The following is a 23,008-nucleotide window of genomic DNA, read 5'->3' on the forward strand; positions in this document are numbered from 1 at the left end:
GGAGGTATATGGGAAGGAGGTGTACCATTTACTTAACAGATATCCCAGTGGGGAGAAAAAAAGTCATTTTATTCAGATGAGGCACTTTCAATGTGTGTGTGTGTGTGTGTGTGTGCGTGCGCACGCGCACGCACGCACGTATGCATGGGAAATAGTAGAGGTGGTGCAGGATAATAAATACTGAGAGGGTAGAGGAACACTCCCCTGAGCTGGCAGGAGGTGTGGCAGCAATGTACAGAGCCTAGGAGTAGAGTCCAGGGATGAAGAGGTGGGTTCAAGGCTGGCTTGGAGGCTGAGGTGTTCCCCTCAGCATAAGAAGCCAAAGAAATTGGAGGAGCGAGGGGGTGGGCCCATGAGCATGGGCATCTGGTTCTTGTGGGTGATCTTGATCTGGAAGGGAAGGGGGCATGTTCAGAGGCAGGACCTCATTCCCTTTGGACTGGAGCAGTAGAGATTTGAGGGAAAATCCGTGGGGTGAGGGGGAGTTGCCAGCGTCCTAGAGAGGCCATGGCAGGAAGCCCGGGGCTAAGAAATCATGACTTGGGAGGAATGGTGCACAGGGGAACGTGAGACATTGGGATGGAGTAAGGAAGCTGTGGAAGGGAGGTTTCGGATTCACAAAGCCTGAGGGTGCCATTTTGGGCAGGCATAGGCAATACTCACTGTACAGGGTGTCTGCATCCAGGGTTCTCCATCAATCTGCATGGGGAGGGTTTTTGTGGTGCTGTGGGAGGCCAAGGCAGATTGGTGGAGATTTCTTTACCAACTGAATACCAAAACTCTGTTTCTTAGCTTGGTTTTGAGACCCTTTGTTACCGAGGAAAATCTCCTAGTACAGCTCCTCCCTACCATCCCCATGACCCTTCTGCTCTCCCGGCCCTACTCCTTCCCTCAGAGCCCCTAGCCAGAGTTTTCCTTACTGGAAGGTGATTTCAGAGCACTTGGCCAGCCGATGTCCAGCATTCTTGAGCTTGGTATAAATCTGGCCCATCTCAATTGCACCCTCCAGCCCTACTACTTCCAGCCGCTTGTCGCTTAGGTCTGTGGGTGGGAAGTAAGGAGATAGGTTTTACAGGAGCGGGGTGCCTCCAAAGGGAGCCACACCTTCCCCTTGGTCCTGCCCACTCAGTTCCCAAGGCTGCTCACCTGGTACACAGGTTTTCAGGATATCCGGGTCAGTGATGACTTTAGCTGTAGCGCCTAAGGCCTGGTTGATCCCATGGGTATCTCCATGAGGTCTCTTGGTATCACCCCAGAGGTTGGAACCACCATGCATGCTAGGGATGTTCAGCACTGCGATGCCTTCTAGTGACAGGTTGCTCAGATCCAGTGGTTTCCCACAGATCTGAGAAGAGGAGAGCACAAATCCTTACTTCCTGTCATAATCATGGATGCGACCCCTCCCTCCACCAGATGACAAACTGGGAAGGCCAGGAGTTGGGGGTTTGCAAAGGATGGCAGGAAATAGGGACCAGTTGTATTGAGAACCCGGGAAATTGGGAATGGAGAGCTGGGAGGTCAGAGTATAGGTTCAAGAATAGGGGAAGTTCCTGAGGGCACCTGTGGAGGGAGAGATTAAGATATAAGAAAGTGAGAAGCATGTAGGGTTGGGTCTCATCACACCCACCTCAACTGTCAAAGACTCCTCCAGCTTTTTGCATGTTGAGAAGATGGATTCAGAAGTGGCGAATTCGAAGTACCATAGCTTGTTCTTCATTCTGTGTCAGCCCCAACATAAGGCCCAAGAGGGAGGGGACAAGTTACACAGTGCTGGCAGAGGAGGGCTAAGTGACAGGGAAGGACATCAACCTCCTGACTCCGGTCCTTTAGGGAAGAGGATGGCTTTGGTTGAGGGGCTTCTCAGAGGTGCCACTGTTCGTCTAAGTGCTCTGAGTCAAACTTGGCCACAACCTGGTCCCTCCCACTGTGTATGGCCACCCCCACCTCCCTCTCCCTCACCTGCTGTTGAACTTCTCAGGATATTTCTCTCGCATGATGTGGAATCGGTGAGCAATAGAGGCATCCTGGGGAGTTCAGGGCATGTAGGATCAGAGGCCTGCCTCCTCTCTCGGCACAGAATACTCTCTTTAATTCCCCCATTCAGCAGCAGTATGTCCCATGTTCTTTTCTCTCAACTCACACCACTGTACCCCACCCGCCATTTCCCTGTGTCGCAGCTCCCTTAACCTCTACCTCCTCTTTCTAACCAGCTCTAGCTTCTTGATGCTGAACCCATACTTCCTCCCTAGCCCCCATGCCCCACTTCACTGACCACACCAATGGAGAAGTAGTTATTGATGATTTGAAAGGGGACTGGGTCACTCTTTTCTTCAGTTTGTTGAGGTATCACCTCCACGGACCATCGATCCATATGTACCACCTTACTCATCTCTAAATCCTTGAGGATCTTCCCCAAATTCTGTCCCTCATACCCTAAGGATGGGGGAGAAGACAGGTTAGAACTAAGCCATGGGTCTCAGAGGGTCCTCTTCTCAGCTCCCAGCCCCACAAATTCCCAGAGATCCTCTGCCCTGCTTCTGCAGACCCTCCTAGCCCTAGCCAGTGAAACAGCGGGGAGCAGGATGCCTCAGTGGCTCAGTTGGTTAAGCATCTGCCTTCAGCTCAGGTCATGATCCCAGGGTCCTGGGATCCAGCCCCACATGAGGCTCCCTGCTCAGTGGGGGGGGAGCGTGCTTCTCCCTCTGCCTGCTGCTCCCCCTGCTTGCTGTCTCTCTCTTTCTGACAAATAAATAAAATCTTAAAAAAAAAGAAATACAGGGCAGGGTGCTTGGTCCTAGCTCCTATGGACCAATCTTTCTCTCTTTAAATGTAAGCTCTATGTCCAACGTGGGGCTCAAAATCACGACCCTGAGACCAAGAGTCACATGCTCTACTGACTGAGCCAGCCAGGTGCCCTTTCCATGGAACAATCTTTTTTTTTTTTTTTTAAGATTTTATTTATTTATTTGACAGATAGAGAGACAGGGAGAGAAGGAACACAAGCAGGGGGAGTGGGAGAGGGAGAAGCGGGCTTCCCGCTGAGCAGGGAGCCCGATGTGGGGCTCGATCCCAGGACCCTGGGATCATGAACTGAGCCGAAGGCAGACACTTAATGACTGAGCCACCCAGGCGCCACTCCATGGAACAATCTTTTTTTTTTTTTTTATTTTTTTTTTATTTGACAGACAGAGACACAGCGAGAGAGGGAACACAAGCAGGGGGAGTGGGAGAGGGAGAAGCAGGCCTCCCGCCGAGCAGGGAGCCCGACGCGGGGCTCGATCCCAGGAACCTGGGACCATGACCTGAGCCGAAGGCAGACGCCCAAGGGCTGAGCCACCCAGGCACCCCTCCATGGAACAATCTTAAGGTCAGCCCCTGCTAACCCTTTTCTCCACACTGTCATAGAGAGTGAGTTTCCGGTATGTGTATGCATCTAACAATAACACCAAAGTTCATCTGAAAGATTAGAGGAAACAGCCAGGAAAATACAAAACACTGAAAAAGATGAGTGATGAATAAGGATTCTCTCTCTCTCACACACACACACACACACTTTCTTTCCCTATTCTACCAGAGAGAACACAGTATGAAGCAGTGGTATCAAAACACTGACACTGGCACAGTGTATAGAATAAGAAGTTCAGTAGTAAGGAACAGAGCGCCTACAAATAGCCTCAAATATACGTGGAAATTTAGTATATGATGGCATTTCAAAGACATGGGAAAAGATAGATTATTCAATAAAGGGTGCTGGATGTGGAATCACTATTATTATTTTTTTAAGATTTTATTTATTTATTTGACAGAGAGAGACACAGTGAGAGCAGGAACACAAGCAGGGGGAGTGGGAGAGGGAGAAGCAGGCTTCCCGCGGAGCAGGGAGCCCGATGTGGGGCTCGATCCCAGGACCCTGGGATCATGACCCGGGCAGAAGGCAGATGCTTAACGACTGAGCCACCCAGGTGCCCCAGAAGTCACTCTTTATACCAAAATAAATTCAAGATGTGTCAAAGAATTTAAATGTAAAAAAATGAAGCAGAATTTGTACTAGCAGAAAACATGAGTGCATGTTTTTGAAATCTTTGAGTGGAAAAGGCTGTTCTAGAGCATAATACAAAACTGGGAGCCAAAAAGGGAGAAGACTGAAATAAAGATTTTTTAAAGATTTTATTTATTTATTCATCAGAGGGAGAGAAAGAGAGAGAGAGAGAGTGCACAAGCAGGGAGAGGAGCAGACAAAGGGAGAAGCAGGCTCCCCACTGAGCAAGGAGCCTCATGTAGGACTCGATCCCAGGACCCTGGGATCATGACCTGAGCTGAAGGCACTTAACTGACTGAGCCACCCAGGTGTCCCTGGTAAATACAATTATATTAAAATTTAAAACTTCCTGGAGCACCTGGGTGCCTCAGTTGGTTGAGTGTCTGACTCTTGGTTTTGGCTAGGGTCATAATCTCAGAGTTGTGGGGTCGAGCCCCACATCAGGCTCCATGCTCAGTGGGGAGTCTGCTTGGGATTCTCTCTTTCCCTCTCCCTTGCCCCTTCCCCCCATGCTCGCTCTCTCTCTCTCTAAGAAAGAAAGAAATCTAAAATTTAAAACTTCTTTGGTTAAATAAACACACACCTAAAAAAATACAAACTGGGAAAAAATATCTGCAGCACATATAATAGACTAACTTCACCAACATTCGAAAAATGCTTATAAATCACTAAATCTAAAAAGTCAATAGGAAATGGGCAAATAACACAAATAAACCAATCACAGAAGAAGAAATACAAATGACCAATATGCAGATTAAAGATGCTCAGTATTGGGGCACCTGGGTGGCTCAGTCAGTTAAGGGTCTGTCTTCTGCTCAGGGTCCTGGGATGGAGCCCCTGTCAGACTCCCTGCTCAGTGGGGAGTCTGCTTCTCCCTCTCCCTTTGCCCCTCCCCCTGCTTGTGGTTTCTCTCTCTCTCAAATGAATAAATAAAATCTTAAAAAAAAAAAAGATGCTCAGTATTACTAACAATTAAAACAATTGTAAATTAAAACAATTGGTTGACTTTTTGTTGCCTATTGTATTGACAAAGTATAAAGAGATTGACAAAACCAAGTGTTGATGAGATTATGAGTAAACCAACACTCTCATGTGCTGTTAGTTGAAGCATAAATTGGTATTCCATTTTGGAAGGCAATTTGGCAATTTTTATCACAATGTTATCAAATTTTATCAAAACAAGTACTTTGATGCAGCAATTCCACTTTTAGAAATTTCTCCTACAGAAATGGACATACAGGGGCGCCTGGGTGGCTCAGTCGTTTAGCATCTGCCTTCAGCTCAGGTCCTGATCCCAGGGTCCTGGGATCAAGCCCCGCATTGGGCTCCCTGCTTGGCAGGAAGCCTGCTTCTCCCTCTCCCACTCCCCCTGCTTGTGTTCCCTCTCTTGCTGTGTCTCTGTCAAATAAACAAATAAAATCTTAAAAAAAAATGGACATACATGTAAACAGAGATGTATGTACAAGGATGTTTGCTGAGGTACTCTCTAAAACAGCAAAAAATTGGAAACAATCTAAATGCCCTTCAGCAGGGGAAGGTTATATAAATTATGGCAAATCCATGCCAAGAAATAATGTACAACCACTGAATATAGAATGTAATCTATATGTACTAACATGGAAAGATCTCCAAGACATATTATTCAATGAAAAAAGAAATCCCAGAACAATCTCTGTAGTATGTTCCCATTTGTGTTTGTTTAAAAGTTGTGTGTGTGTACATATAAAAACAGGAAAATGAATGCAAATAGGACACAGTGGTTAGCTCTGGGAAGGGACGTAGAGGGAGGAGACCTGTACGTGAACACTTACACATTTTACTTTGCAAAGTCTTTTACAGTGAACATGTACTGGGGGTGGGGGAATGTGTTAGCCCGGTGATGGGTATTAAGGAGGGCACGTTCTGCATGGAGCACTGGGTGTTATACGAAAACAATGGATCATGGATCACCACATCAAAAACTAATGATGTATTGTATGGTGACTAACATAACATAATAAAATAAAATTAAAAAAAAAGAAAATGTACTGATATATTATTTGTGTAACTTTTTTTTATTTGTATAACTTTTAAAAAGAAAATAACTAGCCAAATATAAAATGTTTGTACTCTTGAGCCAGCAATTTTAGAAATATCTCCTAGAGAAATTCTCACATCTGTGTGCAGAGATAGATGTGCAAGGTGTTCACTGCAGCATGGTTGGTAATAAAAAACTGACCACTACCCAAATGTCTATCAATAGGGGACTGGCTAAATAAATTATGACATATTCACACAATGGAATGCTATTCAGTAGTAAAAAGAGTGACGTAAATCTGACTGTACTGAAATATAATGATAACCACGATGAACTGTTTAGTTTTAAAAAAAGAAGAAAAACATCAATAGAATGATCTCATTGTTTAAGTACATATTAGTATGTGTCTAGAAAGAAAAACATGGAGGAATAGATTCCAAAACTTTAGGGAGTAGATTACAGGGAACTTTTTTGGCATGTGTATCTGAAATGTTTGAATTATTTTTTTTTAAGATTTTATTTATTTATTTGACAAAGAGACACAGCGAGAGAAGGAACACAAGCAGGGGGAGTGGGAGAGGGAGCAGCAGGCTTCCCACTGAGCAGGGAGCCCAATGCAGGGCTTGATCCCAGGACCCTGGAATCTTGACCTGAGCCGAAGGCAGACACTTAACCAACTGAGCCACCCAGGAGCCCCTGAATTATTTTTTACCACAAGAATGTATTATTTTTGTAATTGGGGAAAAAAAGATTTAAAAAAAGTAAGTCTCCACTTCCTCACATTCCACTGATGGTTCAACCCATTGTAATTTGCCTTTCACCATGCCACCCTGCTGAAACTCTTCTGGCAAAGATTGCCAATAATTCCTGCCAAAACCAACAGTAAATCTTTAGTTCTCATTTTAACTCATGAAACTCCTCATTTGGCCTCTAATATACCATTCTCTAAGCTACAGAGGATCCTCTCTGATTGTTCCTTCTTAGCGTCTGTGGTAGGCAGAATAGTGGCCTCTTAAAGATGTCTGCAGTATTTTTATTTTTATTTATTTATTTTTAGGATTTATTTAGTTTAGAGAGAGCACATGCATGTGCCTTTGGAAGTGAGTAGGGGGAAGGGGCAGAGGGAGAGGGGAAGCAGACTCCCCACTGAGCTAGGAACCCAGCCTGAGATCTTCCCACCTGGAGATCATGACCTGAGCCGAAACCAAGAGCCAGACGCTTAATCAACTGAGCCACCCAGGCACCCCTGTGTTCTTTTTTATTTTTAAGTAATTGCTACACTCAATGTGAGGCTTGAAACTACAACCCCGAGATCAAGAGTTGCATGCTCTACTGACTGAGCCATCCGGGTCCCCAAAGATGTCCACATTTTTATCTCCAGAGTCTGTGAATATGTTGCCTTACATGGCAAAAGAGACTTTGTTAATGTGATTAAATTAAGGATTTTTTTTTTTTTTAAGTAAGCCTACACCCAACATGGGGCTTGAACTCATGACCTGACCTGGAGATCAACAGTTGCATTCTTTTTTTTTTTTTTTTAAGATTTTATTTATTTTGGGGCGCCTGGGTGGCTCAGTCATTAAGCATCTGCCTTCGGCTCAGATCATGATCTCAGGGTCCTGGGATCGAGTCCCACATCGGGCTCCCTGCTCGGCGGGAAGCCTGCTTCTCCTTCTCCCACTCCCCCTGCTTGTGTTCCCTCTCTTGCTGTGTCTCTCTCTGTCCAATAAATAAAATCTTAAAAAAAAAAAAAAAAGATTTTGTTTATTTATTTGTCAGAGAGAGAGCGAGCACAAGCAGCCGGGGTACCAGGCAGAGGGAGATGCAGGCTCCCCGCTGAGCAGGGAGCCCGATGCGGGACTGGATCTCAGGACCCTGGGATCACCTGAGCAGAAGGCAAATGCTTAACTGACTGAACCACCCAGCTGTCCCAAGAGTCGCATTCTCTACTGACTGAGTCAGCCAGCTGCCCCTACATTAAGGATTTTTAAATGTGGAGATTATCCTGGATTATCTGGTCAGGCCCAATATAATCACAGGGGTCCTTATTTATAAGTGAAAGAGGAAGGTAAAAAATAAGAGTCATGGAAGGTGATGTGACAATGGAAACAGAGGTAGGAGTGATAACATTGCAGGTTGGAAGCAGAGCCATGAGCCCAGGAATGCAGGCAGCTTCTAGAAACTGGAAAAGGCAAGGCAAAGAATTCTCCCCTTGAGGCTCTAGTAAAAACACAGCCCTGCTAACACCTTGATTCTAGCACAGTGGGACCTATTTTGGACTTCAGACCTCCCAAACTGTAAGACAATAAATTTGTGTTAAGCCACTGTTTATGGTGATTTCTTATAGTAACAATAGTACATGAACACAGACTTCTTTAATACTGGATTTTCCTCTGTCCAACTGTTAAATAGGGTGTTTTACTAGGATATTGCATCCTTGTCCATCTTCTCTTCTTACCTCTTTCCCTGGGTAACCCATCTACTCTCAGGATGTCAATTATCTCCCAGGAGCAGATGACTCTCAAACGTGTATATTCCTAATACTATTTGTAACTACTCACCACACATTTCCATTTGGGTGCTTCACGGACACCTCAATTTAACATGTCCAAAGCGGAATTGATCTTCCTTAAACCGGTCCTCCTGCCATATGCTCTATCTTAAATGGTATCCCACATGCTCAGTCCACAAACCAGAAAATGTCCTAGACTTGTCCTCTCCTCCTCCACAACCCACTGGTTACCAAGTATCGTGGTTTCTACCTCATGAACTGCACTGCTGTTGCCTCTGTTTGGTGTTCAGTGTCTTTTGACCAGACTACTGCCATACAGGTAATTTCCTATCCTGTCTCCTTCCTCCAATCCATCCTCCACAGAGCTCCCACTGTGGTACTCCTCTCATCTCTTCTTCTTCAAATCTTACAATTTTTTTCAATATCAACACAAATTTTCAAACACAAATTTAGTGTTGTATTTATATGATTATTTCATGAGTCAGGTTGAATTGGCAGAAACTGCTATGAGAGTCTCATTTGCAGAACACACAGTGAATACATAATTTCAAAGTGTCTAATATTTTAAGTAAACACGAAGGTCGATGTTGAAGATTTAAAAGCTGGCCAGGGGCACCTGGGTGGCTCAGTCCGTTAAGCATCTGACTCTTGATTTCGGCTCAGGTCATGATCTCAGGGTCATGGGATCTGAGATGGAGCCTGGAGATGGGCTCCAGGCTCCATACTCAGCAGGGAGCCTGAAGCAGGGCTGGATCCTAGGACCCTGGGATCATGACCTGAGCCGAAGGCAGATGCTTAACTAACTGAGACACCCAGGTGCCCTATATACAAGATTTAGATTATAATATGTACTCAGAGATATTTCTACATTCTGGAATAGTATTTTATTTACACAACAATTTTTATTACATATATATAGAGAGAGAACATAATTTATATATATAAGTATATATAAATAGGCATATATATATACATATATATACCTATTTTTTCTTTGAGTTACATTTTTCATGAGTTCAGGAGTTCTCTATGGTTCAGGGTTTGCAAATTCAAATGCCTCAGTGGCTAGAAAGGTGAAATGAATGAGTGAATAGTAGGGAGCTGAGAAGATTGCGGTGAACTGCAGAATATATGACCCACTTCTTAGAAATAAGCAAGGTTTAAAAAATTTAAAACACTGCAAGGCAAACAATGCAAAACAATACAAGTCATTTCTGTGGGCTGTCTGCTTTCAATCTCTGGCAGGATAAAGTAAAAAAACTCCTCAGCACAGCATTCATGACCCTCCATAATCTGGACCCGGTTCAACTCAGTCCTTCCTCTCCCCATTCCCCACCTTGCACTGCATGTCCCAGTCATAATGAATGACTCACACTCCCTAATGCATGCACTACAATACTGTTTGGCCTTACACAACTTCTACCTAGAATGCCTTTCACTCTCCTTCCATAACTTCTGCAAGATCTCAGAGCTGGACTCTGAGTCCAACAGCCTCAAACAAAGACACTTCAAACTCAACCTGCCCCACCCTGACCTCTTTATCTACCAATACCATCCCTTGAACTCTTTCTGTTTGTAAGGAGACTAGAAAGAGTCTAGAAATCAGAGTACATTTAAGAGACTGTTGCGACTGACTTGGGAAGAAATGATTATAAATGAATGAATGACCCCCGATTAACTGGCTGAGTGGTTGAATGAATCACGGCCAAGCTCCCTGCTAGCTCCATCACTGAACATCTGGTTTAGCTCTTATACAACCTTTCTTATTCCCCCGTTGTCCTCCATATTCGTTGATTCTCTGAGCCCGAAGAATTGGTTGGGAGAAATAGAAGGATATTTTTTGGTATATAGGGAAGAGGACTGTCACCCTGACCCTTCTAGGTTCAGACTGTGGTCTTTGCTTCATCCCAAGCTTTCTTGCTTGGGGACAATCCACTTTGGTAACTACCTATCCGCGCCTCTCTCCTTCCCCAACCTTCTTTCTTTTCTTTTCTTTTTTTTTTTAAAGATTTTATTTATTTATTCATGAGAGACACAGAGAGAGACAGAGGCAGAGGGAGAAGCAGGCTCCCCGCGGAGCAGGGAGCCGGATGCGGGACTCGATCCCAGGACCCTGCGATCATGACCTGAGCCGAAGGCAGAGGCTTAACCGACTGAGCCACCCAGGCGTCCCCCCAACCTTCTTTCTATAACAATGCCTAGACACCTTCTCTATGTGCCTTTCCCTTCCTACCCAACTCCTCATCTCCCAGGAAAACAATTTCTAACCACTTACCTCCTCCCCATCTTAGGCACCGAGCCAGATCATTTCCAGTGCCCAGGGGCAACACAGCAACAGGAGGGACAACAGGCAAGTTGGCTTTGTCTAGGAAAGCAGGTCAGGGGATGGATGGAGGGAGTTAGCGCTAGAAGGCCAATGCCCCCGTGCCCTTCCCAGAGCCTCTCCCTGTACTGACCTATGGTCTCCAGAATCCAGCCTACTGTGCCATCTCCACCACACACCAAAATCCGGCAACCGGGAACATCCCTGAAGAATCTGAGCCTGAGATAGAAGGGAAGAGAGAAGATGAGGAAGGACAATAGGATTGAGTCTACCAACTCCTGGACAGGCAGATTACTTCTTATCTCTCATTCCGTATGACCCCCCTTCCCTTTGTCAAAAGACTTGTTTTTGTTAAAGTCAGAGAAAAAATACAATGGGGAAAGTTATAGCCACTCCTCAGTGGTTAGGGAGAAACTGGTATCTTTATGTTTTGAGAGCAGAACAAAGATCAGAGAACTCAGGGGCATGGGGATACCCAGCGACATTACTAAAAGCAGCATTCTGAATTCTGCTTTCTTGGGGTCCCCTAGCCCTGTCCTCCCAACATGTATTCTTTTCTGCTCTCCCCCAACATACACAGGCAGACACATACAAACACTGTGATACAGTCCCCAACCTATACTCACCCTGCCTCAGGACCATCCTTTAGGAGGTTGAATACCTGTCGAGGATTTAGTAGATACTGGAATTTCCAAAGCACCCTGTATGAGGGAAAAAGGAAAGTTTATGGTAGGGGATGGACAGTCTGTACTCCATCCTCTTGATGTCCTCCTCAAGGTATGTCCCCTCCATACACACAGATTCCCCAACCTCTATTGGTCCTCCTTCTCCATCTTAGAAGACCCAGTATATCTTTTCTCACCTCTCCCCCTGCTTCCCGCCACTCTTAGGGTTGACAAAGACCAGAAGTGGGTGGGTGTTAGAAACAGGGTCAATCTGCATTTGGGGAAAAAACAAGGATAAGGAAAACAGGATTTTGCCAGTTAAGATGGGCCCTGGAGACAATGACAGAAGGCTGGCCTGCCCCCAAAGATGCTTTCCCCTTCCCCTACCATAGTGGGGCTTCTGGAGAACAAGCATCATTCCCCATGTTTCCCACTTCATTCCCTCCTATGAGGGCTCCAGCCAAGAAACACCCACCCCCTTCATGTACCCGCAGAGCCTCAAAGGTGCTCAAATTTAAGTCATCCATGGTCTTCTGGCTTGTTTTGCTAACTTTACGCTCCTGTCCAGAGGCCTAGAAAGGGAGGGAAGCAAATGGAAGGAAAACTGGATTGTATGTGAATCCCTAAACAGATAACGGTCTGACCCGAATCCTAAAAGTATAGGTTCTCTGCTATAAAGGGACATGGTGTGTGTGTGTGTGTGTGTGTGTGTTTATATCAGGGGAAGCACTCCTCCTGTCCCCTCCTAGCCACTGCCCAAGGGTCTTACCAGGACACTGGGATAGATGGAAGATGGAGGCAGGATGTGATCCCGGAGCAGCCCACAGTCACACTCATGACCCATGGCTTGCAGGCAGTCATCATGAATCTGAAAGACAAGGTGGGCATACAGACATCATGGAGGGAACCCATCACCTCTCAACTCTGAGGGTCTAGTACTGGAAAGAGAGCCCTTGGGAGCAAGGGCAACTGTGGCTATGAGGGAGATGTAGTCAGGGAGACCAGTGCAGAGGGCAGTTTAGGGAGGAGCCCCAAGGCAGAGGCTGGAGAGCTCCCAAACTGACCTCTAGGTGGCACCACACACAATGCAGTCCGACTAGACTGTGGTAAATGCGGATCTTCTTCTGACAGCGGTCGCATCGGCCAGACTCACAGCCTCCTCTCACCCACACATGTGATTGGATCTTGGGGAGAAAGGCAATCCCTAGTCTGAGAGGGTCTGAGCAGGGACGAGGGGAAGGGCTGAGGGCAGCAACGGGCCAAGGGCCAGGATGCGGGTGGTACTGGGGTGGGCCTGCAGTCACTCACACCAATGTCCTTCCGAGACTTGGCATAGGTGCTGACTTCACAAGGCAAGGCCTTCATGGCACACTGGTCATGAACGACGTACTTACAGACTGGGCGAGAAGGAAGAGGGTCAGAGCCTTAGTTACAGCCCCTCCGCCATCTCCTCCTTAGCTGGGTGTAAGGCGGGATCATTCACTTAAACTATGAGAGTGGGGTAGAGAATTAAAGTTTGAGGTGGGGGCTCAACTCCAAGACCTGTGCCTTTTGCTCACTCTTCCCCGTGAAAGAGCAATTGCTACCACATGCCTACCCCCACTCCTCCTACATGCCGGGGACTCAGCTGGAAGATGCAAAGGCCTAGATTTAACAATAGCAATGGCAATAATAGCAGCTAATTTTTATGGCAGACTTAATAATATGAACATGTACCATGTGAAGTACTTTCCTTGCATCCGCTTATTTGATGCTCACAGTTACCTCATTTTCAGGCGAGGAAACCTCATTTTAAATTGAGGCTTCAAGAAGGTATGTGGCCATGTGGTACACCTGAAACTAATGTAACATTATGCGTCAACTATACTTCAAGAAAGAAAGAAAGGGGGGCGCCTGGGTGGCTCAGTCGTTGGGCGTCTGCCTTCGGCTCAGGTCATGATCCCAGGGTCCTGGGATCGAGTCCCACATTGGGCTCCCTGCTCGGCGGGAAGCCTGCTTCTCCCTCTCCCACTCCCCCTGTTTGTGTTCCTGCTCTCGCTATCTCTCTCTCTGTCAAATAAATAAATAAAATCTTAAAAAAAAAAAAAAGAAAGAAAGAAAGAAAGGAAGAGAAAGCTGTGTGGCTTTCCCACCTAACTAGCCAATGGCAGAGCCCAGGACTCAAACCCAGGTCTCTCGAAGGTCAAAGCAGCATGCTCCTGCAGATAGCTGGGCTGTCCCTCTGCCCCCACACTCCCAGGCCCCACCACTCACGGTTACAGCTCAGCCCCTGTTTGCCAAGACCGATGCTCGACTCGCACAAGTTGCAGTAGACCGGTCGGGGGAACCTCTTGGGTCTCCACAGGTGCTGCCCATTGTCCTTCAGAGTCTGGGAGGACACAGCAGATGCTAGGGAGGGCCTAAGCCCTTAGAGCACCAGCCTCTGGCACACACAACCCAAGGCAGCTATCTTACCCACCTCCACAAGCCTCTCCTACTCACCATCTCCAAACCCAGCAGCACGAGCAGGGGCACAGTGGTGGCTCCAGCCCGGAGCCACTCGGCGAGGGAGACAGAACCACTGCCGTCATAGTCAATCTCTTTCATCATCTCCTGAAGAATCTGAGCAGGGAATGGAGGGGACTTCTGGTGTGAGTGGCCCCTCACATCTGACACCTCTGCCCCCTAGGACATCCGGCCCAGCCACCCTCACCAAGGGAACGCGGCTGCCTGTCAGAGATGGGGTAGGGTAGATGCAGGACTCACCAGGGAGAAGGCACAAGGAGGGACATGAAGGAAAGACTGCCTTACCGGCCTCAGCTCAGACACATCCCAATCCAGGTATTCAGCCACTCGCATCATCTGTATGATGAGTCTGTCCACTTCCTGGAGACCAAGAATTAAGAGCCAGAGCCATATCCCACCTCACTACCACCATTCAAACTCTTCCCTAGAAATCCTGGGTTCAGCCCCGAGAGCCACCTCTCATTCTCAGGTGTCTCTGCCAAGTAAATGAATGTCTATGTGTGTTGGTATGTTTGCAAGGTAGCCCCCGATTCATGTCTCTAGCCTCCTCTTCTAGGAACCAAGAGCTGGGGACCCACTCCCAAATTTAGTCCTGGAGGACTTGGCTTCTCCCTCTAGCTTCCTCTGCTTCTTAAGACCCTGGAAGAGTTGGGACAGGAGGGCACAGACAAATGGACACATACTCCCCTGGCCAGCATACAGGTCCCCCAACTCACTGAGCTGTCCAGGATCCCATTTCTGTCCGTGTCGTACAGCTTGAAGGTGACTGTGGGGTGTTTTAGGGGGGCCAGGGTCAGTTTGTGAGGGATACCCCCCAAATTCATAACAGAATACAGGGGAAATAAAGAGATGGGAGACATCTTTTAGATGAAGAGCCCAGAGCCTGGTGCTGGGACTGAGAGAGGAGACAAAAAGGGAGGGGAAACACCCTTGGTGAATCTAATAGGGGAGACAGAACACACCTCCCACAACCCAAGAAAAACCCAAGCCACCTACATGAAAACGCACAGGACATGGGAACTGGGGTGACTATGGTGAATGGCATTAGGAATAAGGAGTCTAGGGGAACAGAGGAAATGGGCCCATTCTCTGGCCCCACCTTTGTCTGGCCCTGTCAGCCTTTAGGAATCCTGAAAAAATGAGGGAAGGAAGGCTCACATTCCCTCCCCTCTCCCAGTCCAGGATGGCCACTCACATTCTAGCTTGTCTTCTGGCCGGCCACCCTCCAGAAGGGAAAAGTAGCAGGAGACATCACTGAGACACACCACGTCTGGTTACAGAAAGGACAGCAGATCTGAGGTTGGGGGTCTCTCTACTCTGGCTCTTCTCTTTTCCTTTGTTCCAACTCTTCCCTTTAACTTTCCTCCCTCCAGCTCCTAGGCCAGCATGGCCATCCTCCACCTCTCTTCCCCAACCCTGCCTCCAACATGTGACTCAATTCAACTCAATTCAACTCTCCCAAAACCCATACTACTTTGACTTTTCTTCCGGAAGTCCAGCTCAGTCCCACCTTCATGACCATACCATTTTCCACAGTGTCTTCTAAGTGACCCATCTTGAAGGACTGAAACAGTGCCAGGCTTAGGTGATTGGGAATGTTATCTGCTTCCAGATAGATTTTCAAAAATTGCTGGAATCCCTCGTACCCAATGGCCTATGATGAGAGCAAGCATTACCCTAGGGAGTGTACAGGATGGGAGGTGGGGACTGAAGAATTAGGAGTAGTAAGGACAGAGACAACAAGTGTAGAGCTAAGAAGCATCCAAGGCAGACTATGGTTTCTTCTCAAGGCTGAGTCCTCAATTACAATCTCTTGCTTTGTCCTATAGCAATAGCTGTGGTAACAAAGGACACTGGGGTATCGAGAGGGAGAACAGAAAGGGGTGGGCCCAGAATAATCCCTGGAAGTTGGGGATCCCAGCAGAGTAGCAAAATCAAAGATGGGAAGAGTTGGTCAAGGAGAGGATTTCCCAGCTGCCACTCACATCTCCTTGGAGATATTCAGCCATTTCACCATCCTCAAAGAGCTTTAGGACATCGCTGACCTTGTTGGTAGAGTCTAGGGTATGAAGAGGATGAAGGAAGAGCATTAGTCTGGTTTGGTTCTCCCTGCCCTCTGCCGGAGTCCCACCCAGACATCCAACAGGAAAAAAGATTCAAGTGAGATGAAGAAGAAATTCCAGGAAGAAACCCAGAAATGCAGAGAGAAATATCGAGAGAATAATATTTCAGATGCTCCAGAGTGGTACCTCTGTTTACATCTCTTCTCTGAGACTTGGAGCAGGCAGCTGAAGTTCAGAGAAAGTAGGTGGAAAGCTGAGACCACAAGACATCTCCCATCTCCCTCTCCTCCCTTTCCCAGCCATAGGCATATCTCAGGAGCTGACTGGCTTAAGGCCACTGGGGAAACTAGGGAAAGGGGGGGATGAGGAGCAGGGATTCTTCAGGACGGAGAGGAAGACTCACATTCCATGTACTTTTGCAGCTGGGCAAAATCATTGGGGCTTATTAGGCCCTTCTCCTTGGCCATCTTTCTTTTTTTCTTAAGGAAGGCCACAAAGGCAGCTTGGTAGTACTTCTCACGCCTGGATCTACGCTTCCAAGGGTAGGTCTGGAGGGAGATGAGAAGAGTATGTGGCAGGAAGAGCCAGCTGTCTGCCTGTCTTTGCTTCTGTACGCTCCATTAATTCTCCACTCCCACTATTATTTCTGTTCTTTCCTTGTCTCTGAGTCCCTCCCAAGTCTCTTCCTTTCCCCCTGTACCTCTCCCTTATGTTTGTCTCTCCCTAACCGAGTCTATCCTCTGTCTCTGTTTCTCTGACTCATCTCTGACTCTCTCCCCTCCATTTCTGGATCCTTTTTCAGCTCTCTGATTTCTCCCCCAATCTGTCTTGATTCATTTCTGAATCCCACCCCACCCCCCACCCCCCGCCGCTTCACAAGTCTATATGTGTCTCTGTGGGTGTGTCCCTCGCCTGTTTCTACCTTTTCTCTCGCCACCCCCAGTCTCTGCAGTCTCTCCTGAACCCGCGCTCTCTCCCATCTCGGATCCCGCAGTCCTGGCCCTTCGGCCCTTCGGGTAGTTCTCACTGCGGTTGCGGCACGCCTCCCCGGCCACGATCCCATCTTGCTCCGCCTCCAGCCTCGGTCCCCAGCCCCGCTCAGCCACCCACTTCCCGAACCACCCACGCCCCTCAACGACCTCTGGCGCTTCTGACGCGCGACACAGAACCAGCTCTGGCCAGGTCCCCAGCCCCGGCCCCGCCTCGCCTGCGCCCTTCACAGCTCCACTGGGGAAGGGCGGGGACCCAGGCGCGCGAGATTGGGAGGAGGTAGGGGAAGAAGGCTCTGAGCATCTGCCTAGCTTCCCAGTTGTAGGCGGGTTGAGCTGAGTGCAGGAGTCTCAGATGCGGGGTTTTCCTTGCACCCTGCTAGGTTAGCAGTGTTCAGGGAGTCCTAACTTGCAGCTATGGGACCCAGGGACCAAGGAGGAGCCATCATGGGGATCGTGGTGCCCACTGGCCCTGGGGCCACGTCGCAGAGGGCAGCTTGACTTGAAGATTCAATAACAGCAATAGCGGTAATATTTCACATTAGTATAGTACAGCAGCGTTTAGGAGTCCAGCAAAACTAGAGTTAGTCATAGATGGGTTCCATTCTTAGCCCTGATAGCACTGTGTGACTGGGACAAATTACATCTGTGAAATGGGAAGAATGATACCTGTCTGCCACAGTTGTGAAGATTAAGTCAAATCGTGTATGAAAAATACCCAGCATGACAACTGCATATAGAAAGCCTACAAGAAATGGTAGTTATTATTGTACTAACAATTACAATTAGAACTTAGGAGATAAGAAATTCCTGGTAGAGCCATTCTTCACATGAAGAAACTGGAGTTCGAAGAGGTTGGGACTTCCCAAGTCAGGTGATAAGTGGAGGAGTCAAAGCTCTACTCCAAGAACCATGTGATGGGGCCCCTGCCTGGTTCTGTCCTCCTCTCGTTCCACTCTCCCCTCCACACACTGCCTTCTAATCTCACTGCCCTCCTTTCTGTTCCTCAAGCCAAGTTCTCCCCTGCTCAAGGCCATGAGACTTACTGTTCTCTCTGCCTAGAACACCCTTCCCCACTCTTGGCAGAGCTGCCTTCTTGCTTCAGCTGAAGTGTCAATTCCTTCAAGAGACCTTCCCTGATCCTTCCCTCCTAAAGCAGCCCCCCTCTTTTGCACAGCACCCTCCTTCGTTTCCTTCATAGAACTTACGGTGAGTGGAAATTACCTTGCTAATTTATTTGCTTCTTTATTTACTGTTTGTCTTCTCCTACCAAAATGTAAGTTCCACAAGGGCAGGAACTTGTGAGTATTGCTCACCACTATATCCCAATACCTAAAACAGTGCCCAGTGTGTTGTAGGTGCTCCATATTGTTTGTACAAATCGTTGTGCAAAGTTAGGGAGGAGCCATAGGTTGGAAAATATTAGTCCAAATATGGTTAAATGGGATGCCATAGTATCCGTCCTGACAGGGGAAGAGGAAACAATTTGGAACACACACAGGAGGTGCTAAATAGATATTTGTTGAATGAATGAATTTTGCTAAAATGCACTTATTATCGCACTCCATCTGGGGCTTCTGCCTCCCCTTTGCCCACTTGTTTAGGGTTTGTTGGGTAAGGCTCAAGGAGTCAGTTAGGGCCTACAAGAATTTCCTTTCTGATGGTGCAAGAATCTTCTTTGCAGCCTCTGCCCTTGGGACATCTCTGCTGTCCACATCTATGTAGTATACCATTCCTCTTCTGGGGGCTCTCTAGGAATACTAAGAAGGGGATCCTGGGACACTGATATTCTGGAGAAAGGACTCCACCCATCTGGCTCTTTTCAATGACTATAATCCAACTTCTACTGCCAACAGATCTAATGAATACATAATAGCCTTAGGGATAATTGGGCCTGTATGGCTTAATTAGCCTCTCTGATTACCCCTGGGGATTCTTAGATGGCTCCAAGGTTCTAGGAAATGAAATCTGGGAGAGAGAGTGACAAGGAAAGAGCAAAGGAGGGACGATGAACAGGAAAGAGGACACATCTCTCTTTTCACAACAACCCCTCCTAGCCCCCCAGATCTTGCATGTAATTTATAGTAGAGGTTAAGATAATGGGCTTTTGAATTAGACAGGCATGGATTGGAATCCTAGCTCTTGGGTGAGTTATTTCATCTTCCCGAACCTGTTTCCTCATTGGTAAAATGGGTACCTAGAGAAATCAGTCACAGCATGGAGATTAAGTAAGCTAATACACGCAATGTACTTAGCAGCTGCAAGGCACAGAGGAAGAACTCAGTCAATGTTAGCTATTGTTGTTGCTGTTATACAAGGGTGGTACACAGAGAAACACATCTGGAGATGAGGAAAAAGGGTGCCAGGAAGGCATCAGTTCTAGGAACTCCCAACAGCAGTGAAGCCCAGTCGTACACTTTCCCCCATTGTGTCATCTCAGCACAGACAGGTAGTATTGGGATACTGCACTTTGCCTTTGGGAGGGTGAGGAGGTGGCTAGAAACTAGACTGTCAAGGTCCAAGGACACCTCTAGGCTGGGACCTTGGACATAAGGGCTCCTGGTATCTTTTCAGTTGTCCTCCTGACTTGTCTCACCGAAAGTCTGGCTGCCCCTGTTGCTGAAAGGCATATAAACTCTTAGGATCCTGGACCTTAACGAACCGTAACAAGTCCAATTTTGTCCTCCCTGCTCCATCCCAGCCCTGAGGCTATAACCTGGGCTAGTCCAGGCGAATGCCAGGGTTGGGAGGGTGGGGTCTGCTGCCCGCCTGCCAGCTATCTGTGACTCACCCTTCCTTTCCCTCCTCTGGCTTCCCTGCCCGCCCCTACCAACTTGAGGTGAGAAAGTAAGAAGTTGACTTGGGGGCAGAGAATCCTAGAACATCCTCAGAGCTGGGAAGTACCAACTCTCATACTTTACAGAGGAGGAAACTGAGGCTCAGACAGAGAGCCACAATCTCAGGATCACACCCAGACTCTAGACATCCTGTCTTTAGTCCATTCCATTAAATCGTAGTGCCTCTGTTTTCTAGATCTTATTTTAAACAATAAATACTAAAATTGCTGGTAACCAAGAGATAAATACGATTTCCAAGGCCAATGCAAACATTTAAAGTGTCCTTTTCCACTTCAACATTCGTCACTCCCATTCCAAGTCATATAAATTTACCATTACTCAAGAATCTGCTATGCCCCCAGAACATTCAGGCTGACCCAGCAAGAAACCCAAGAAGCAAGCCCAGGCCTGATTACCAGGACTTCTGAATCCCTTAATCACACCAGGGCCTGCATCCTCCTCCCCTTTCCCAGGACTGAGGGAGGGTCTATTCTTTCCTGCCCATGCCTGCAGCTAGTCAGTGGCCCCCGATCCCACAGAGGGAATCATTTGCCTTGAAGTCTCAAAATTCACTAAGCCTCCACAAACACTGCAGGTAGTAATGTTGCCTGATTAAGGGTGTGTGTGGTGTGCGTGTGTGTGTGTGTGTGAGTGAGTGAGTGTAGTACAGGAAGAAGTTACGATGTTGGCATGGTTGGGGGATGTGGGCTCATACGATCTGAGGCTGAGGAGATGCCCAGTAGTAATCCTATTTCTTCCTCAATAAAGCTCATTTCTCCCATTTAGAGGTGAAAAGTGGGATTCAGACCCAGGTAGTTTCAGAAACTTCCTGGTGACAGGTGTGGAAAGGGTAGGGGTGGGAAGTTGGAGACCAGGAGGCCAAAGAAGAACCCTTCTGCACCCGTGCAGCGCTGTGGAGGTTCCAAAACGGACTTTGCTTGACTCGGGCCCCTAGGAGCCGAGCTTCACCATCCCTCCGAGTGACAGGGGGCAATGGAGGGGAAGGCAGGGGGAGTCGCTGCCTACGGAGTTCTGGCCCAGCTCTCCCGCCGCCCCCCGCGTCCTGGCGCAAACCCTTCAAGCTACCCGCTCCAGCTGTCGGGCTTCCTCCTTCTCGGCCCGGCAGCCCTACCCCAGCCCGGCGGCGGCCCTTCCCGTGGCCCCCGCCCCCTCCTGCTCCGGGGGTGGAGAGCGGGGGGCGCGGGGGGCGGGGGGCTCGCGGGGTCTCTACCTTGCCTGCGGAGGGCGCGCGGTGGGAGCTGAAGCGCCGGCGCGGGAGCTGGAGCCCGAGCTGGCCTGGAGGGGACGGACCAGGCAGGCGCGGCCGCCGCGAGGCCGCCCCGTTCCTGACGACACAGCTGCCCGCCCCTCGCCCCGGCCTGCCCGCCCGCGCCCAGTGCCCGCGCCCCCGACTCCGGGAACTCCAGTCTGGAGAGGCCCCTGTTTCCAGTTCACCAAGCCTGAGCCCCCAACCTCCCCAATGTCTCCAGGGTTCTGGTCTGCGCCACTTTCTCCACGTTCTGCGCTTCTCATCTTCTTCCCGCCTCGGGATAGCTCGGTTTCTATCCATCTTCCCTTCTTTCTAATCACTCACAGCCTCTCTCCTCATCCCAACCGTGGGAGGTCATGATAGAGGGCGGGGCCGCTGGTGGCACAGCTTGGCAGGGGCCCACCCGGGCAACGTCTGACCCTCTCCTAATTGCTGCCATCCAGGGACTTCCCTTCCCAGCTCCTTTCCATCCACCATTGACCAAATTCATACTCAGAAGATTCCACAGCAGCAAGCCCAGAGTCCCAGACTCTGCATCCTGGGATACAAATGCCTCCCTCCTCCCATGGGCTCCACAGTGCTTAACACTATCTGAGGCCCACCTTTACCTCTAGGTTTCTCGCCTCCCTAAAACCCAAACCCCAGACGGCTCAGACCTGTTTTCCCCAATGTAAGCACACCTCCTTCTCTCAAGACTCGGGGCCTTCCCTTAATTCTGGGGTTGTTTAGGTGCAAAGAGCACTCTGGTCTGTGTCCACTCTTTCTCCATGCCCTAACCCTCCCACTTTACCTGCTGGCCTTGGCAGGTGCTGTAAAAGGCCCTGGCCAAAAGTAGGGGTGAGAGAAAATCCTTTCAGCTCCTCCTGTCTGGAATCTGTTCTGAAGTTGTTAAGGCTCTTGGGGCAGCATGGATGACGGTGAGGCTGGCAGTGAGTACAAGGGAGATAGACAGAGACCTAGGACTTACTGGTAGGAACTGGGGACTGGGGCATCCTGCTCCCTGGCCCCGCCCCAACCCAGGCTAACCCCCTCCTACCTCTCATTGAAGTAGGGCACAGTAACAGGGCTTGAGTTCCTGGAATCTTCCCTCTTATACCTGGTGGTAGAAGAGAGGGGGAGGGGAGTACTGTGTGATGTGTGTATGTTGTGTATATGCATACTCACACACATAATACATACATACTTTTGATGGGGGTTGGAGAGGAGAAGGAATGAATACATGAGGCCCTCTAGTGGAAATAGAGGGATCTAAGCAGTTCTCGAATGTTTCCATACAGGCTTATTGGAAAAACTCTCCTTTTTTTTTTTTTAAGATTTTATTTATTTATTTGACAGAGAGAGACACAGCGAGAGAGGGAACACAAGCAGGGGGAGTGGGAGAGGGAGAAGTAGGCTTCCTGCAGAGCGGGGAGCCCAATGCGGTGCTCGATTCCAGGACCCTGGGATCATGACCTGAGCCGAAGGCAGATGCTAAACGACTGAGCCACCCAGGTGCCCCCAAACTCTCCCATTTTTATCAGAAATGTAGCTGCTGAGTAATAGGGCTTGGGAGTATTGTTGCACCTGAACTGGAGATCTGAGGGAGGCAGGGGTTGGAGAAGGTCTGTCTCTCTGCTCCTGTCTCCAGGTCTTAAAAAGACAAGGGCTCTGCTACTCCCCATCCTTTTTCTCCCCTTCCTTTTTTTTTTTAATTATTATTTTAAAGTAATCTCCACACCCAGTATGGGACTTGAACTCACAACACGAGATCGAGTCGCATGCTCCACCCACTGATTGAGCCAGTCAGGC

At 48.4% G+C, this 23,008-nt stretch overlaps 1 protein-coding gene across 4 annotated transcripts; it reads right to left on the reverse strand.

Annotated features, from left to right (window-relative positions):
* Positions 1 to 49: 49 nt before the first annotated feature.
* Positions 50 to 22,076, reverse strand: DGKA (diacylglycerol kinase alpha). 4 transcript variants are annotated; one of them, XM_021687169.1, is made up of 24 exons: positions 22,011 to 22,076; positions 16,528 to 16,672; positions 16,047 to 16,120; positions 15,586 to 15,715; positions 15,257 to 15,331; positions 14,778 to 14,827; positions 14,347 to 14,421; positions 14,038 to 14,157; positions 13,810 to 13,924; positions 12,865 to 12,953; positions 12,621 to 12,740; positions 12,326 to 12,424; positions 12,045 to 12,128; positions 11,754 to 11,827; positions 11,518 to 11,592; positions 11,025 to 11,110; positions 10,844 to 10,933; positions 2,273 to 2,433; positions 1,960 to 2,024; positions 1,628 to 1,718; positions 1,147 to 1,345; positions 921 to 1,041; positions 664 to 724; positions 50 to 390 (listed from the first exon to the last, which is right to left on the reverse strand). In XM_021687169.1, exons 2-24 carry the CDS (start codon positions 16,589 to 16,591, stop codon positions 307 to 309), a joined length of 2,202 nt encoding a protein of 733 aa, XP_021542844.1. In that variant the 5' UTR covers positions 16,592 to 16,672; positions 22,011 to 22,076; the 3' UTR covers positions 50 to 306. The 4 variants fall into 4 exon arrangements, with proteins under 4 accessions (XP_021542844.1, XP_021542843.1, XP_021542845.1 ...); XM_021687168.1 differs by lacking the exon at positions 22,011 to 22,076 and adding an exon at positions 21,182 to 21,260; XM_021687170.1 differs by lacking the exon at positions 22,011 to 22,076 and adding an exon at positions 21,187 to 21,251.
* Positions 22,077 to 23,008: the final 932 nt, after the last annotated feature.

This window comes from Neomonachus schauinslandi, chromosome 5 (assembly GCF_002201575.2).
Source record: "Neomonachus schauinslandi chromosome 5, ASM220157v2, whole genome shotgun sequence".
Taxonomy (NCBI): Eukaryota; Metazoa; Chordata; class Mammalia; order Carnivora; family Phocidae; genus Neomonachus; species Neomonachus schauinslandi.

Coding starts and splice junctions, on each gene's coding strand:
- DGKA (XM_044915389.1), bottom strand. CDS start 17,187: ATGGGATCGTGGCCGGGGAGGCGTGCCGCAACCGCA. Junction 14,828..15,256: donor GCCAGAAGACAAGCTAGAAT/GTGAGTGGCCAT, acceptor AACACCCCACAG/TCACCTTCAAGCTGTACGAC. Junction 2,434..10,843: donor GTGCCTAAGATGGGGAGGAG/GTAAGTGGTTAG, acceptor CCCCATCCTTAG/GGTATGAGGGACAGAATTTG.